Source organism: Notamacropus eugenii, chromosome 6, assembly GCF_028372415.1.
Source record: "Notamacropus eugenii isolate mMacEug1 chromosome 6, mMacEug1.pri_v2, whole genome shotgun sequence".
In the NCBI taxonomy this organism is placed as follows: Eukaryota; Metazoa; Chordata; class Mammalia; order Diprotodontia; family Macropodidae; genus Notamacropus; species Notamacropus eugenii.
The window spans coordinates 45,751,910-45,769,222 of NC_092877.1; the positions used below are offsets into that span (position 1 = coordinate 45,751,910).

The 17,313-nt window shown below is 40.0% G+C and overlaps 1 protein-coding gene across 2 annotated transcripts in view; it reads left to right on the forward strand.

Moving 5' to 3' along the window:
- The window catches only part of DNAAF9 (dynein axonemal assembly factor 9), a 156,060-nt gene that overhangs the window by 21,716 nt on the left and 117,031 nt on the right, over positions 1-17,313 (forward strand). For both annotated transcript variants that reach the window (XM_072619757.1, XM_072619756.1), the window contains exon 3: positions 11,261-11,380. In XM_072619757.1, the coding sequence (XP_072475858.1) occupies positions 11,261-11,380 (120 nt within the window). The remainder of the gene's footprint in view (positions 1-11,260; positions 11,381-17,313) is intronic.

The window sequence follows — 17,313 nt, forward strand, 5'->3', positions numbered from 1 at the left end:
TCCATCCTGTGTGAATGTGTACATGTCAAATGAAGTAAGAAGAGAAAAGACCGAAAAGGTAGATTGGAACTCTTTTGTGGAGACATCAGACTCTCAGACCGAGGAGTCAGTAGTTTAGCCTAAAAGCAATGGGGAACCACCGAAGACTTTCGAGCAGTTGAACGAAGTGCCTTAATTATTTTAGCAGCAGTGTGGAAGTTACTAGAAAGAAGAAAAATCTAGAAATAGATCAAGGTTATTATAATAGTTGAGGCAAGGGGCAATGAGGGCAGTGGCCATATGAATGGAGACCAAGGGATGAGTTGAACAGACAGTATAGAGTTAAAGTGTTTAGGACTTGAAAATTGAGTGGGGTCAGGGGAAGCCAAGGGTGATTCCAAGGTTATGAACCTGGATTTCAGGGACCATATTGGGGCCCAGTAGGAAAAGAAGTTCAGAGAAGGGGTAAGTTTAGGGGGTAAGATGATGAGTTTGGTTTTGTACTTGTCAAGTTCTAGACATTCACCAACGAGATTTCTAGTGTGAGATGCTTAGCGGGCAGATAGATGATAGTGCAAAACTGATGTTTAGGGGGAAAAAATTGTCTGCATACATGGTAATATATAGGCTATGTAGAGCTAATGCTAGGTTAGAAGGCATGTGTAGAGATAGTTATTTTAATTCAAGGGAGTGGATTAGGCCCCCAAAGTAGAGAGTGTGGAGAATGGAGAGAGAAGAGATCCTGGGATGGACTCTTGGCATGTACTCAAGCCAAGGGGATAAAGGATAGACCATAATTTAGCAAAAGGAGATGGAGGGGAACCAGGAAAGAACAGTGCCACAGAAACTGAAGGAGGAGAGAGTGTTAAGCAGGAGCTGGAAGTGAGCAGGAATGTTACAAGCGACCGAGATGTCGAGTAGGGCGAAGACTGGTAGTGAAACATTCCTCCCACTTTCAAATGAAAGACTCACATTTGCTAGTTTAATGGCATTACTCCTTTAAAAACTTTCGAGGAAATAACTTCAGGCCCCTAGGTTTTTGTTCAGCATTGGATGAAAACGCAGCTTATAATTACTTTTGAAATTTTGCACATAATGTTTTGACTAGTGATTCGGGGAAAAAATTTGGTTTTTTACTTTTTTGTGCTAATCTAAACAGAAACCATTTATCTGCATTGGTATTTCCCCTCTTCCCTGCTTCCTACCCCACCAAACACAGATAGACATAGACAGACATACACATAGAGCCAACATCCACGTATGTCTTTGGTTTCTTGTAAGACTTGATACAGCCTGACAATAGCGATTAGAGAATGACCTCTAGATTGAATCACCCATTATTAGCTCTGGGGCACCAGACATTCATTTCAAATTATGTTTCTCAGCTGTGGAAGAGTAATAGGAAGCAAGCTGAAAGGTATAGACGGAGCCATGGCCTTGAGCTAAGGTATATCAGGCTTATTAAAGATCGCTATGATATCACAAGTACTTATAACCATATGAAAACAAGTACAATTTATTTGAATAGCATGGGAAAAAAAGGGAAAGTACAGGAAAAGGGATTTTTGCATTGGATAATTACTTCATGTGAGGTCACTTGAAAGCCCTGTCTTTGTCTTATTTCTTCCTTCACCCCAAGTATTGTAGTGTAGAGAAAGAGAAAAGATAGATTGTGCTCCTTAATATAAAAGTTTGATGTTGCCCCAGAGCAATTCTTCTTGGCCTTTGTTTTACAATGACTCTGATCAACTTGACACTATTTTCTCTGGTCCTAGAGGTTTGACTATTGTGGAGAAGCTGGTTGGATTTATTTAGGGCTTGTTTTTGGAAAGTACCTAATACCTATGTTGGTCGTTCATTCATCTCAGGCAATTGAAATGGAAATAAATGTCTAATTATTGAACATATGTTTTGTGTACCAAGTAAATGATGCTTATTAATCACAAATTTTGTAGCTGTGTTCTATATGCATGAAGTAGTGTGATTTATTTCATTTCTAAGGAGGTAATGTTTTCTCCTGTAAACTACAGAGAAATTCTTCTCTGTCTAGGAATTTGCTCGGCCTCAGAGAAAATATTAGTGTCTTTCCTCCTCATTGAGTTTTAAAATACAAATTCTCTTTATAAATTCAGAGGTGAAAGATTTTAGTTGATAGCTGGCACATAGCTGAAAGTGCATTTGGAGGCATCTTGGAGTGTATTTTCTTTAGATTGATGAAGGGCATTGCCAGTTGGTTTCCAAGGTCATGGATCTGTTTGTAATGCAGAGCCGTCTGTGTCCATTGCACTGTTATAACTGCAGGGTATAAAGATGAATACGGACTGAATTCATGATGTGTGATTCGAATAGAAATGAAGCTCCATACACACTCAGTGTTCATGGCCAGAGGAGAGGGCCATGCTAATTCACTTGCTGACAGTGCCTTCCATCTTTTCTCTCTCCTCTCGACTTCATAGTTTCTTCCCTCCTCTCCCATTGTTTCCTTACATCTGTCTTCCACCTCTGAACACCAGTGACACCGTTCTATTCAGTTAGCACCATCTGGTTGCTTGTCTTCAACAGTCATTCTTCCCAGGTTGACAGTAGCAGTAGATCTGTGAAACTGATAGAGGCAGTATAAATCATGAAAGCATGTTTAATACTTGTGTAACCACTGGACAATACCCATCTATGTCTGGGGAACTGAAGGCAGCCAAGTGCTGATTCTGGTAGTGAGAAGTGAAGAGCTGGATCATTTTCCCTTAAGTCAGTGTAAGATCTGCACCTCTGGCTCATGCTAACTGGAAGCTGAACAGATTTTGCTTCATGACCTTTTCTGCTTCTTCAGGTTTAGGGAAGACAGGAAAAGGATGCAAATGCACAATGGAAGTATTTGTATTTCTGATCACTCCCTATGTTTCTAAGACCAAAATTCTCAAAACCAGCTAGCAGCTGCCTGACCGTAGGCACGGTTGTGGGGACATAACTAATTTCATGGAAGGCCACTTTCAACATCTATGCACTAGGCAGTTCTTCCATGTGTAACTCCCCTATCACAGGCTGAACAATAATTGGTTGGTGTTGTGTGGCTTTGAGTCTCTGAAGAATGTTAACTGAAATCACCCAGGATTGCCAGTTGCCTCCTGAACTATCAGCTCCTTAATGAGGTCATGTAGGACAGCTATAGAGAAGGACTCATGACTCAGTCTGTGCCATTACTGCTCCCCAGGAGACAGTAGATAGCGCCTCTCACAGGTTGGTTGTTTTTTCTTGTTCTGGAAGAGGACCATGGCATCAAGAAGGTGATGCCATGACTTGCAAATGAATTGAATTTAAGTGAGGGAAGACTGTGCAAAGTCATCAGCCCCACTTTCTCCTCTGGAGCCATCTGGGTCCAGTGGCAAGGTAAAGATCAGGACAAGTGGAGAAAGCCCTGGATGCAGTGGAAGACCTTGGCCTTTCTAAGCTAAGGTCTTTAACAGTTCTCAGTTTGACTGAGGCGACACTTATACAGCGATAAAAGTTGGTAAGAAATTGGACCAAGAATGGCCTCTTACCTAGTAAAAAAAAAAAAAATCGATTTGGGAGGGGAAGAGCCTTAGGGTTTCTGGCCAAAACAGAAACTATTGCTATTTACATTTACTCTGAGCCAACCAAATAATAATGGCTCAAAATTTGTGGCCCAAATAATGATGACTTGGGCTTTGGACTGGGGCTTGTTGTTGGCCCGTCAGTGAGAGCCAGAGTGAATTGGGATTAAGGCATGATCCTTAAGATTGCCTGAAGATTAAGAAATCTAGCCTGTAAATCCCAAGATATTTAGTGAGGTTTCAAAGATGAAAATTTACATTCTTTTGGGCAAAGCACTTTCTGGTAAGGGTATGATACCCTATATGGACAGAGGGAGAGGAAGGAGGAAAGGAAAAGAGTGGAGGGAAAAGAAGGGAAGGGAGGAGCTGTGTTGTTCAACTGAAACTAGCCAGTTGGGCCCCCAGTGGGGTAGCCCATACTACTCACAGATTTTGCTTGTGCTTTGTTCTCAAAGAGGACGATGACATCAGGAAGGTGATGCCATGACTTGCAAGTGAATTGGATTTAAATGAGGGAGGGCTGTACAAAGTCACCACGCTGTTCCCTAAGGATTGTGGGACTTTTCCTTCTGATTGTAGCTGAAACCTTCCGTATGTGTTGAGTTCTTTGACAGCAGGGACTGTCTTATTTTTCTATTCCTATCGCTAGCACTTAGCACAGTGCTTTGCACATGGCAAGTGCTAAATGACTTCTTCATTCATTTATTTATTTATGTGGACACAGGAGTATAGATAGGGTCTATTCTTCTAGCCTTTTAATTTTTCTTAGATCCAGGTGCTAAAAAAAATTAGTTTATATATAATTGCAGTCTGTTCAATCAAAAATTAATGCATAGGAGCAAGATGATGGTTCAGTTGTGTTCTCTGCTGCTGAGGTAACTTTTAGTGTTCTACATTCTGTTCTGGATTTGAAGGATGAAATCAATAACTTGAAGTTTTCCAGAACATGGTGACTAAGATGAAGAGGAATCTGAAAACTGTGTCCTTTAAGGAATAGATGGAAAGATGGGGGTGATCTAGCCTAGTGAGGATTAAGAAGAGTCATGATATATCTTCAGAGACAGGAAGACTATCTTGTAGAAAAGGAAAGAACTTCTTTAATGCTCCATCATAGAGATATCAAAGATACTTCCTGCAAATGCCCACAAAACTCCACACAAGGCATTAGGCCTGATTAAAATATAATTGGGAAGCCTTTAACACAATAAATAAAAATGCATTACAAGCTAGACAGTGTTAATAAGTGGTTTTCTCAGTCAATATGCAGCCCATAGGCATCCTTTTATATTTCAATTTGATGCCATTTCTCCAGAGGACAAAACTTGTAGAAATTGCCTGGAAGCAGATTTCCTGGTCGCAGATTGGAAGGGAATTTTGAAGTCATTATATCTGACTTGAGGCATAAAGGTTGTCAATTTTGCTTCTAATTAAACACTTTCTGATTCCCATTTCAGTGTTGAAAACTTCCAGTGATTTTCTTGGTGTTCTTCTTTTAAATGATTCAGAGTTAGTCATTGGAGCTAGTCAATAATGGATTGGGCTGACTCATAGAAGCGTGAACTGTCTGTCATTTAAATATTCAAGTGCAGTATGGTTGACCTTTATCAAAGATGTTGTAGATGTGATTTCTATATTAGACTGGGAAGGAAGACTCTTCAGGGTCTATGATGGAACTCTTTAGTTTAAACTGGGAATTACAGAATCAGTCTGGGAGTCAAATTTATACCCTTGCTGCAAAGCCTAGCATGGCCTCAGAGTAGTACTATCCAGAAACATTCTGCCCTGCATGAATTTATGAATTTATTCCCTTTGAAAAATGATAAATTTCAAATTTGAATAAACTTTCAAAGCTATGTCTATTGCGAAATATATGATACTTAAAATCTGTTGGAATATTAACTGAATGGTTTCCAAATATGACAAAGGACTTGTTTAAGATAGAATATTAAATTAACTTCAGTTGGTTTCATTTATAGGTGGTTTGTTTCATAGGTAGTTCCTTAACATTTTATAGCAAATCATACAACTTTAAATGATTAAAGAGAGAATTCTCATTAAATTATCAGTCTCTCCATTAATCGAAATGTTAAATCCTCAAGTGAAGTTAAGAAATGTTATGACCTAGTTCTGTAGTTCTTTTGACAAAGGAGTTTGTGGACATTTTTTTGAGCATAGAGAATAGTTGAAGAGACAGAGGAGAAAGGAAAGTGAGAAGAGAAGTCATCTCCTCTCATGAACGAGATTTGAGTGTGTTAAAGTCAATAATATTGTGATGTTGCTTCCTGGAATCTGAGATGCTGTGACCTTGGCTGAGGGAGAATAGTCCATGAGACAGAGATGTCTCAAACCAAAGGCCAAGGAATTCTAGGACCAGATGGTGTCTTCTGAATTTATTTAGATCCTTTTTCCTCTACATAACTTCAAACCATTCTGGAACCATTGTGCCTCTTAGGTGTTTGTGAAAACCTCCAAAGAGGCACTGTCCTAGAGCTCTGGACTTGGAGCCAGGAAAATCTAGGTTCGAATCCTGCCTAAAACATTTACCAGCAGTATGACACTAGGCAACCTCTCTGGGCCTTAACTCCTTCCTCATCTGTAAGATACAGGAGTTGGACAAGATGGTTTCTAAAATCAAGACAACAAGCACTTATTAAGTGTCTACTGTGTGGAGGACATTTTGCTAAGATAATAAGAAAAACAAAAATAACCCCTGCCCTCAAGAAGCTCACAGTCTAAGGGGAAAGCAATATAAAAACAACTAGGTACAGATAAAATATATGCAGGATAAATGGGAGGTGATCAACAGACAGAAGGCACTACATTAAGGGGGATCACCAAAGGCTTCTTGTAGAAGGTGACATTAAAATCTGGAACTTGAAGAAAGCCAGGGAAGTCAGGAAGCTGAGATGGAGAAGAAGAGAATTCCAGACATGGACCATGGAGCTGGGAAGTGGTGTGTCCTGTGCAAAGAGCATCAAACAAGGCCATGCCACTGGATCACAGAGTGGTCATCCAAATTCTTCCCTTGGGAGGTTCAGCCTGTCTTTTCCTTGTTCCCACCATATGCTAGAGACTGGATAAAAGTTAAGCTGTCAACCTGTGATAGATTCCATTGGTTAGATCAAATGTCCCACTGGTGAAAAAAAACAGAGAAACATTCATACGAGTGGAGGGGTTACATTAAGAAAATGAAGTTAGAATTGGCTACATTTCCAGTAGTCATCTTAAAGCTTCTGAATAATGTAGACCAGTGGTGCTAACTATTCCCTCATTTAGGACATTAGGTTTATCAACCTCTGTTTCTAAAAATATCTAACAATTTTATTTTTTACTCTCATTCTCCAGTCCTTAGAATGCTTAGTGTTGTTTTGGAGACTGATCTGGCTGGCCCCTATTAACAGATTTGACTCTGTGTGGCACTTATAGATGAAGTGTAAAGGTCACTAAATTTTGAGTCAATAGGACTGCATTCATATGTTATTATGGCTTACTTTCAATGTGACCCAGAGCAAGTCACATCTCTCATATTGGGGTGGGATAAATTCACCAAATCAATGATTCTTACTTTGAGTTTGGCAGGTTCTAGGCTTAGGCCCTCAAAAATAGCACAATGGAAAGAACACAGGGTTTGAAGCCAGCAGAACTAGGTTTGGATTCCACCAATGCTATGTGACCTTGTATGTGACCTTGGACATGTTTTATAATTTCTGGGCCTTTATAGATTAGTGTCCTACTCTATAAAATGAGACTATACACGATAATTTCTGCGGACTCTTCTTACTCTAAATCAATGCTCCTTTAAATCCTTTGATCCTTAGGAAAAACTTTTTCTGATTTTCTGGTGCTGCAGATAAAGATTATTCTTATTCCAGAGGTTTAGTGTGGAACTGCCTAGATGTTCTTTTTTTAAAATTCAGTTTTATTTTTTTTCCCATGCCTAGATGTTGTGAATAGATTATTTCACATACTTGAGCTAGAGTCCTTAGGCATTTTTCAAAGACAGTAGGCATGTATATTATATGTACAGTATATATGTATATATAACATACCTTCTATATTATCATTTTAGCTTCTCTGTTGATATAAAGAGTTCCATTTTTAAAAAGCAAAAGTACCAGTTCAGCCTCATTTGGATGATTTGGCTTAAGACACACACTTTTTCTGTTTCTTTTTCAAAGGAAAAAAACTTTTAAATGCAAAGTTCTTACTATAATTTCAGTTTTGATTAGTTTGTAATCAAGTTTATAAATGATCAAATTTATAATGCTAATAAGCTTATAAAAGGAAAAATATGAAATCAAATGCCTACAGTGGTTCATAACTTGTGACTTCTTGGTTCTAGTGGATTCTGGTTTCCTTTAAACTTCAGCTCAAATGCCACCTTCTGCATAAAGCCTTTTGTGATTTTCCCAGCCACTGATTGCCTTCCACCCAAAACTTACCTTGCATTTCTTTTGTATTTATTGTGTGTATATACTCATATGTATATATTGTCATCTCTATTTGAGGATAAGGACTTTGAGGGCAGGGACTTGTTTCACTTGTGCTTTTGTATCCATAACATTTGGCACAGTGCCTAACAAATACTTATTAATTGATCATTTGGTTGCCTTAAGATAGTTACTTCTAAATATTCTTGAGAAAATCCCTCATAATTTATTTTTGTATGTATGCAGACATTCCCCAAGACTTTGTCCTGTTCCCTCTGTCCTTATACTCTTTCTTTTTGGAGATATCATCAGCTTCTTTGTGTTTAAGAATAAACTTTGCAGATGGCTCTCAAATCTATATATTTAGCCCCAATCCTTCTTTTGAACTCCACTCAAAAATCAGCCATCTGCTGGATATCTTCTCTTGGATGTTTTTCAATTTCTCAAACTCAAAATATCCCCCAAAGAATTCGTTTTGTAGATCATTTCCATAGTTACCAGGGGAAGTCATCCCTAAGTTAGAAAGGAAAATGTCAGCAGATTCTGGACATGCCAAGAATGTTATTTATGTTGATACAAACTTTTTTGGCACTTACCAGACTTTGTATATTCTAAGGGAATTTGACAGGAATGCTCTTTGAGATCCCTGGATCCCAGAGGCAGCTCTTGGGGTTTTCATATGTCCGTAGATAAGTTCTTTCTGGTTTAAAGAGTGTCTTGAGCTCACTTCTGAGCTACTGTGTAATCATGTAGTCTTAAGGAAAAGAATTAGGTCACAGGATTACTTTGTTAGGAAAGTTCAGGCAAGAACATATTAGCTGGAAGGAAACACAAACCAATTAAGCCTATTTTTAAACTTGCCTTTAAGAGGACATACTCAGGCTGTCGATCTGTTATCAAGCAATGTGTCTGAGACAGAACAGGTTTCTGCCTGGGCAATATGACATGTAGGCATCAGAGCTCCTAACAGTTTTGGGACAATATTGAGAACAGTCTAGTCATGCTGAAACAGGGTGAGAGGGGAGGTGGAACAGAGCTGCAGCCCCAAGAAAAGGGAGACCGTTAAAGAGGCTAATGTGGAACACAATATGAAACTCTAGGAATAGAAGCAGGGTGAGAGAGTGGAGTCTTGGTCAGAAGAAAACCACAAGGCATAGTCTGACCATTCTCTGGACAGCCCTGGGGAGGAAATGTCATCTCTACTGAGACACAGCCCTGATTGGCCCCACTCTGTGGTTTTGCTGGGCCTTTCAGTACATGCATCTCATGAAGGAACCAAATCTCATTGGTGGTTCTTTAAAACTTTTATCATAATACTCGAGATTCTGGAGACAGGGCCAGAACACTTAATTATTGGGAAACCGTTATTGGGACAGATAAGAGAGTATCTGAGACTGCCTAAATTCTACGTTTGCACTTACTCTGTATACTTGTTATCTAGTTATGCAAGTATGTTATCTAGGTTAACACAATGTTTTAGTCTTTGCTGGGGATGCTAGGCTGATTGTATTCATGCAGGAAGCTTATGAACAAGTCAATTAAAAGTCTACTCGATTCTAACAGGGTTTCCTTTGCTTTGCATTAACTTAGAAACCAGACACCCTGTTGCTATTATGGAGTGTTGTCACTTTAAGTCTCGTGAGACAAAACTGGACAAACAGACCATAGTAAATGACTTTCAGGTGCCTGTTTATATGTACCAATGGAAAGACTGATGAGCTAAGATTATAAGATTATAATTATAAGGCTACTTCTCCTGACCAGAATATTTTTCCTGCCCTTGAGAAAACCAACATTGCAGAGCCTTCTGTGCATGTTAGGAATGTGAGTAGTAAAGTTAATAAATACCCAGGGTAAAAGAAGCCTTATTTATCAGGCAAATACAAGACTTAATGAAATACTTTGACATGTAAAGTTCCTTGGATTATGGGATATTCCAATTTTTCAGTTAATCATAACTTCCTTGAACTTTGGTTGCTGATCTGTTTTTCTAGAATGACAGTAGCTGCTCCTCCAGTCCTCTTCCCATTGTGGCATTTGGGGTTTGGATATCATAGGCTGTGGAATTTATTGACTAACAGAACAGATTCCTTTGTTAGCTTTTTACCAGGCTAAGCCCAGTTAGCTTGTTACATCCTGACCCTCATTTTGCCTTCCTCTTCAACCACACCTCACTCTTCCACAGTATGCTGGTTCTTCCAGCCTTGGATAATCTCATTTGGACCCTGACTCTTCTCCATGTTATCCCAGGGATCTCATCCTATGTTGAAACTCTGTGTTCCCTTCTCTGCTAGTCTTTCACATCCTGTTCCATTTGCATAGGCCTGTTGTGAGTTATGAGGGAAATCTAGCCCAGGACTCATCTAGACCCTACTTGTTCCTACCTTTGACCTTGAACTGAGGCTGACTTGGAACTCCCATCTGTTTATCTGAAGTAGTAAAGATGGTGGGGCTGGGCTCCCACTTGCTTTCTTATGGCCCTTCTCTTTTCTTTGGACTTCTTTGGCCGTCTTGCCAAGTTGTCTCAGTCTGTGGCTACAGTTCTTCTGATCCTGTCTCTGCCCTTCTTTCACCCCTATGTGATGCTGCCTTATTCCAGGTACCCATAGTCTTAGCTTTTCACTCTCCTCCCCACACTTTTACTGTGTGTGTACATGGGTCTGACAAAGTGGGTTTGTGACTCTTTTGGGCCATGGTGGTGAGTAAGCATGGTATATGAGTCAGGGCCCAAACTGGGCTAGTGGGGCTGAGAGAACTGGTGAAGTAATTGCTGGAAGCAGTAATCATGGGCCAATCTTCTTGGCATCCTTCCTTGCTTTAGGCCTCATTGCTTAATCTCATTAATCTCACCTTGATGAATCTTGGGAGCTCTTATTTTTTGTTGGTTCCTAGCGCCCTTTCTACGGAATGCTTTACCACTCACACAGATCTTTCCTAACCCTATTACAAAGTTGAGAATTTCTCCAAAGTTCTATAGCTGTCTAGGCTGCCATGTTGGGTTTATGAGCACCAAGAGTGCTGGAGAAAGAGACAGGAATTGCCTAGCATACACTAACACTAGGCTTTCAGCCCTGACGTAAGGGACTTTCCACTGAGATTTCCACTGGCTCAGCTCAGCTCCCCAGCTAGGAAATTGATCCAGAATGTTGCTTTTTATTGGTCTTTGTCCCTTTGCTGGTACTGCACCCACAAGATAATGCTGAATGATGGCAATTCACTGGGGCCTGTCATTTCCCTTGGTGTTCAATAGTGCAACTGCTCATGGACTTCTTTCCCTTGTAGGAATTGACAGTAGATACAATGAAGGCTGCAGGGAACTGGCAAATTACCTTCTGTTTGGTTTGTACAACCAGAGTGTCAGTGACGCTGAGAGACCAGGGTTTTCTGAAGAAGTCCTTGATGGTAAGTCTGTCCTTGTTTCTTTTTGTTTGTGAAGAAAAAGACATTTTTATTTCTATAAAACTTTTATTTTCGTAGTTTATGTCTTAGATTGTTGAATCACAGACTCTACTTTTCTTTTTTAAATTAGTGGTAATCATGTTCCTGTTTGCTGCTGATGGTACATGCCTCAAACTCCCCTTTCTGTCCTCTGTCCACATGCAGGATAGTACTGAGAATGGCCACAATACACCTCTTGGGAAATAAATGAACTTTAGAGGAAAAAGTAAACATCAATTAGTGGTTCCAAATCCCCTTAATAAGGTCCTGGCTTCTTTTTAATTATGAACCACCTCTGCACTCCTGCGGGTGTTTACTTCCTACCAGTGTAGGCAATGAGACCTGCTGGGAGAGAGTCTTCTCTGAGTCTGCGTGGTGGCTGCTTTCCTTTGTAAGCTTCTCTTCCCATATGTGCTTCTAAGATAACCCTGCAAGAGCTCTCCTTATAGGAAGGACTTGACCTTGAACCTCAGTGCAGGAGTAAAGTTTCCTTCTGACAGCAGTGCCTCTGGAGATGGTTTTCTGTACCACTTTTGTTAGTGAACACACAGGGGAGGGCAATATCGGTTTTCTCCTTCCTTGCCTCTCCTCTCTTCCTCTTCCTGTGTTTGCAGTGCTTCAGGCTGTTGCCTGGGGATGATTTCTCTGCCAAATGCAGCAGGAGCCACAGGGAAAGGCAGATAAACACAGGCCAGAGGGCTGTTGATGCTTTGGACACTTTGGGGAAGTGAAATGAAAGGAAACATCTGACATGGAAATAGACTCAGTGCTTAGTCTGGGGATGAGGCATCTCCTGAGGGTCAAAGTTCTCCACAGGAATGAGTGTGAGGAAGTGAGAAAATTCGAAAAGGGGAAACTGAAATTCATCAGTTTGATTTTTTAAATCCATAAACAGAACCCTTTGTAAAGCTCTCAGATATGTCTCTAGTTTTAATTTTAAGAATTCCCTCTCCTGTGATCTGTACTCATCAAAAGGATGATTGGAGAAGTCCTATTTTTGTTTGAGCTTCTGTAGATATTGAAAATTCATGAAACACATTTACAACTGTCTGGACAAGCTGCCATTTTCTCTCTATTGATAGCCCATTCCAGGGCTATTCTGGACAAACTGAGGCTTGCTCTGATTAGTTTCACTTGGTTTAAAATTCCTGAAGCCTTAGGGCTACTGCTGTGGGAAACCCTTGGGATATACAATAGACAATTTAGAATAATTTCAGTGCATAGGATTTTTTCCACTCCAAGCTCAGTACTAGATTTTGTGTTGTTTCGTTCTTTTTAAGTTGCTTTTCTACCTGGTCTCTTTGTTGTCCTAACGCTACCCCCAACCAACTGCCACCTACAGTGCCTCTACAGAAATGACAAGTGCACCCTTTCATTCCTCCCAGAGCCTCTCTTAGACTCCTAACATACATCCCAGGGAAATTTTCTGGCTTTTTTCTTCCTAAATGAAATGCAACCCTACCTGGATCATTTTGTTCCAAAGGGTTCAGCCTATACCAAAACACCCTAGAAAGCAGAAGGAACTGGGCTAAACCCTCCCTCCTCTTTACCTCTCAGAATAATCAACTTTCAAAATACCACTCCCTGGAAAAAGCCTTTCCAGATCTTTGGAGTAAAGAGCAACCTTCCCCCTCCCCCACTCCACTCTTATATTTGTACCTTTACCTGTCGGTCGTTATTTATAGCTTTCTTCTTTTGTATAAATTCTGTCTCCCCAACCAGGCCAGAACTTCCATGAGAAGAGGGACCCTTTCCCCAACGGTGCTAGGTGCAGTCTTGGGTATAAAGGGTGCTCAAGTATTTGTTGGAGAAAACTAATTTATAGAATAAAACTTAGTTTTGCTACCATGGCAACCAGGGCCACTTTAGAAGAAGATCCTTGCTAATGGGAACACTATCCAGAAGTACAGGGTACCTATTAAGCAGGCTGGAAGCTGCAGCTGTTTTGAAGTCCCCTTTAAGGACTTTGTTCTTGATTCCTCTCAGGAGGCTTCCTTATTTTTATGGCACTGCGGTCCCTCGTCTCTCTCCTTTAGGCAGCTCAGCTCCACAAGTACTGGGAGAGACACCCATTTAGAAAATGCCTCGGCTTGGCCGTTGTGGAACTTGTGGTCAAGTACGGAGAGAAGATATAAACATAGAACTATGATACTCAGTGTTAGATGTATTTACTTACAGCATCTGAGTGGCGCAAAACGAAGTTTTCAGTGAGTCTGAAGAGGAGGGCAGTTACTGGCAGGGTGTGAGAGGAGGAGGAGATTTCAGATGGGTTGGGCTGTGGAAAATGAATCAGAATTCAGTAGGAGGACTGAGAGGGACTGAATATTCCAGGAATGGAGAATAGTATATAAACAGCTAGGGGGCGCCAGAGTGCAGAGTCAGAAGACTCGTTCATCTTCCTCAGTTCAAATTTGGACTCAGACACTTAGGACTGTGTGACCCTGGGCAAGTCACTTAACCCAGTTTGCCTACGTTCCTCATCTACAAAATGAGCTGGAGAAAGAAACAGCAAACCGCTCTAGTATCTTAGCCAAGAAAACCCCCCATGAGGGCACAGAGTCAGACAGGACTGAAAAACAACTGAACAGCAGTGATAAGCAGCAGCTTTGAGGCTGAAAAGTACAGGAGTTTATAGCCATAAAGAAGAGGCCAGTCTGATTAAAACACAGTTCTTGGAGTGAAGTATTTTGGGGATGAGCTGAAAAAGTAAGGGAATGCCTGCTTGTGGAGGGGCAACAGGTTCCCATTGATTGTTTTTGTGCAGATAAGTAACATGGCTGGGTCTATGCAAATAAAATCTGTGACCTGGTTTGTAAGAAAATATGGCAACAATATGAAGGGTGGGTTGGAGGGAAGAGAAAGTAAAGTGAAAAGGGTGTTTTATGTTATTTCATATTCTAGATTTAGGATAGCTAGGTGGAATAGTGGATAGAGTGTTGGGCCTGAAGTCAGGAAGAGTCATTCATCTTCCTGAATTTAAATCTGGCCTTAGACATTTGTTGGCTTGTGACCCTGAGCAAGTCACTTAACCATTTGCCTCTGTTTCCTCATCTATAAAATGAGCTGGAGAAGGAAATGACAAACCAGTCTAGTATCTTTGCCAAGAAAACCCCAAATGGGGTGACACAGCTGCAAATGCCTGAACAATGATGACAAAATATTCTAGGGTGGTGGTATAGGGCCTATATTGGAATGGTGAGAGTTGAGAGGAAGGGAAAGAGTCCAGAAATGTAAAGGTCAAATAGGCAGGAATGGGTAGGATTTTGTAACCTGAGGTAAGGAAGATGCAAAGATAATACTCAGATTTTCAAAAAAGGAGACTGAGTGATACTATTAACAGGAGCTGTGAAGTCAGAAGGAGGATCAAATTTAGGGGAAAACATGAAAAAAAGAATTTTGGACATGTTGAGTTGGAGGTGTCAATGATTCAAATCAATGGAAATGTCCATTAAGCAGTTGGAGATGTGTATCCAGAACTCTGTCTTTTCTATATTTTATTCTTTTCCCAATTACAAACAAAAAATTTTTAACACTCATTTTTAAAAATTTTGAGTTCCAAGTTCTCTTTCTCCCTGCCAACCTTTCCCCTCTCCTTGAGAAGGCAAGCAGTTTGATGTAGATTATACATGTGCAGTCATGTCTGCAACTCTTAAGGAAAGTCAGGGCTGGAGATGAACATCTGGGAATCACCTGGAGAGAGGTGATAGTTGAAGTCAGTTGAAGGAGATTGCCAAGGGAGAGAGATAGAGAGAAGAGGCTAAGAATAGATCTTTGGGCAAGCCCTACCTTAAGGGTTTGGGAGGAAGATAAACCAGCAAAAGAGAAAGAGAAGTCAACTTTAAGGTACAATTTAAATGGGAGCCCTCAGCAGTTGAAGAAATTGTCCTGAGAGGGATGATTAGCTAGTGCTTGTACTCCTTCCTTTTGTAGATGTTTCTCAAGGCTCCCTTCCATAAACAGATAACTTATTTGTTATTTGAAGCAGTATATATACAGAGCATTTTGTCTCCATTCTGCTTTCAACTGATCTTTCAATTTACTATACAGAATTTATTTGAATATTCTGATGGGAGGCCATGTGGTATGGCCCTGGAATCACAAGACTTGGGTTCACATCTTAACTCTGATATTGACTAGCCTTGTGACCTCGGTCCCATCACTCAGGCTGTCTGAGCCACAGCTTCCTCTTCTGAGAAAGAGGAATAATAATATTTGACACTGCCTACCTTCTAATGGGAGCATGGATGTAGAGCTGGAGCTTGGAGCTCATCTGGTTCAACCTCTTCATTTTACAGATGAGGAAACAGAATCTCGAGGATGTCCAGTAACTTACCCTCAAATTAGAGAATATTTGTAACCATTTTATGAGCCTGAAAGCTCTGTATAAATGATATACTGTTATTCATTCATTCCTTGCACGTTTAAACAAGGAGAGTATAGTGCCTTTGAAAGAGTATCCAAAAAAGAGTATCCAAAAAAGGGGGGGCGGGCAGTCTCTCTCAAATGCTGCAGAGAGGTTAGAGAAGATGAGGACCCTTCTTCCCTGTCCCCTCTCCCCCAAAGCATTTTAAACGGCAGGACCCTAGAGACGTTGACGAGAACAAATTCCATTGGAGCGGTGGGAGCGTAAGCTAGGTTGGAAACTTTCAAGGGCAGCGAAACTCGTGTGAATTAGAAGTTATCCACTGTTTTCAAAAAGACTCTTCCTCTCCCTTCTGCATAAATAAAATCATTGTTGCTAGAATAAAATATAAAATATAGACAGGGAAAAAAATCTTTGCATAAGACATTTCTGTTAAAAGTCTGATATCTCAAGTCTATAGGGAAAAGATACAAAATTTTTTAATACTGGTCAAAATACTGGTCAAATGATATGAATAAACTGTTCCTAAAGGAGGGGGTACCATCTAATAGCTGTCTAAAAAGTATTTAAAATTACTAATAATTAGTGAAATGTGAATTAAAACAACTCCAAGGTTTCACTTCATAGCTATTACATTGGAAAAGATAGGAAAAGATGGAAAAATTCAGTACTGGTGGAAATGTGGTAAGACAGCTGATAGAGTTATTAGTCCAACCATTTTGTAAAGTGATTTAAAATTATTCAAGAGAAGTTACAAAATTGTTTCTTCCATTTAATCCAGTGGCCCAGTTATTGGGTTGATACCTCAAAGTCAGTTATTAACAATAAGAAAAAACCTATCTCTGTGAAAATAATGCTAGCTGCACTATCTGTATATAAAATAGGCTGGAAATAAATCTTGTCCTCACAGATTGGGGAACGGCTGAGCAAATGGTAGTATATCAATATTATGAGATATTATTGTTCCATAAAGAAGAAATATGAAGAAATTAAAGACATTTTAAAGAATTAAAGACATTTAGGAAGATTGAAGTGAAGCAGATTGAACAAAACAACGCAAAATAAGAGTATGCACAGTCACTACAACTATATAAACGAAGGCAAATTTAAATATCAGTAACACCCAGATTAAAAACATTGGCCCTTGCTGGAACTCATTTATAAAGTCATAATTTCTTTTATTTATTAAATTTCTCTTTTACTTGCTTGTTTGATTGATTTGATTTGCTCTTTATTGACAGATGAATAAATTATACATTGAGTTTTCCCCATGACCTTATCTTGTCCTTTGTTCCTCCCTTTGGTAATCATTTTCCAAAGAATTTATAAAAATGGGCCTTTAGACCAGGCCCTCAAACCCCAAGGAACAGAGTAGCTACAAACAAAGAAAAGCTTGTCTTTGAGAGAAGGAAAATGAACTCTAGTGATATTAAAGCAAAATGTGCTAGCCTAAGTGACATGGCCTTTCCTTTGGGCTCAACTGTCCGTCAGAGCCCTGGGTGGGCTGGTCAGGAGCAGCCTTACTGTCGAGGAA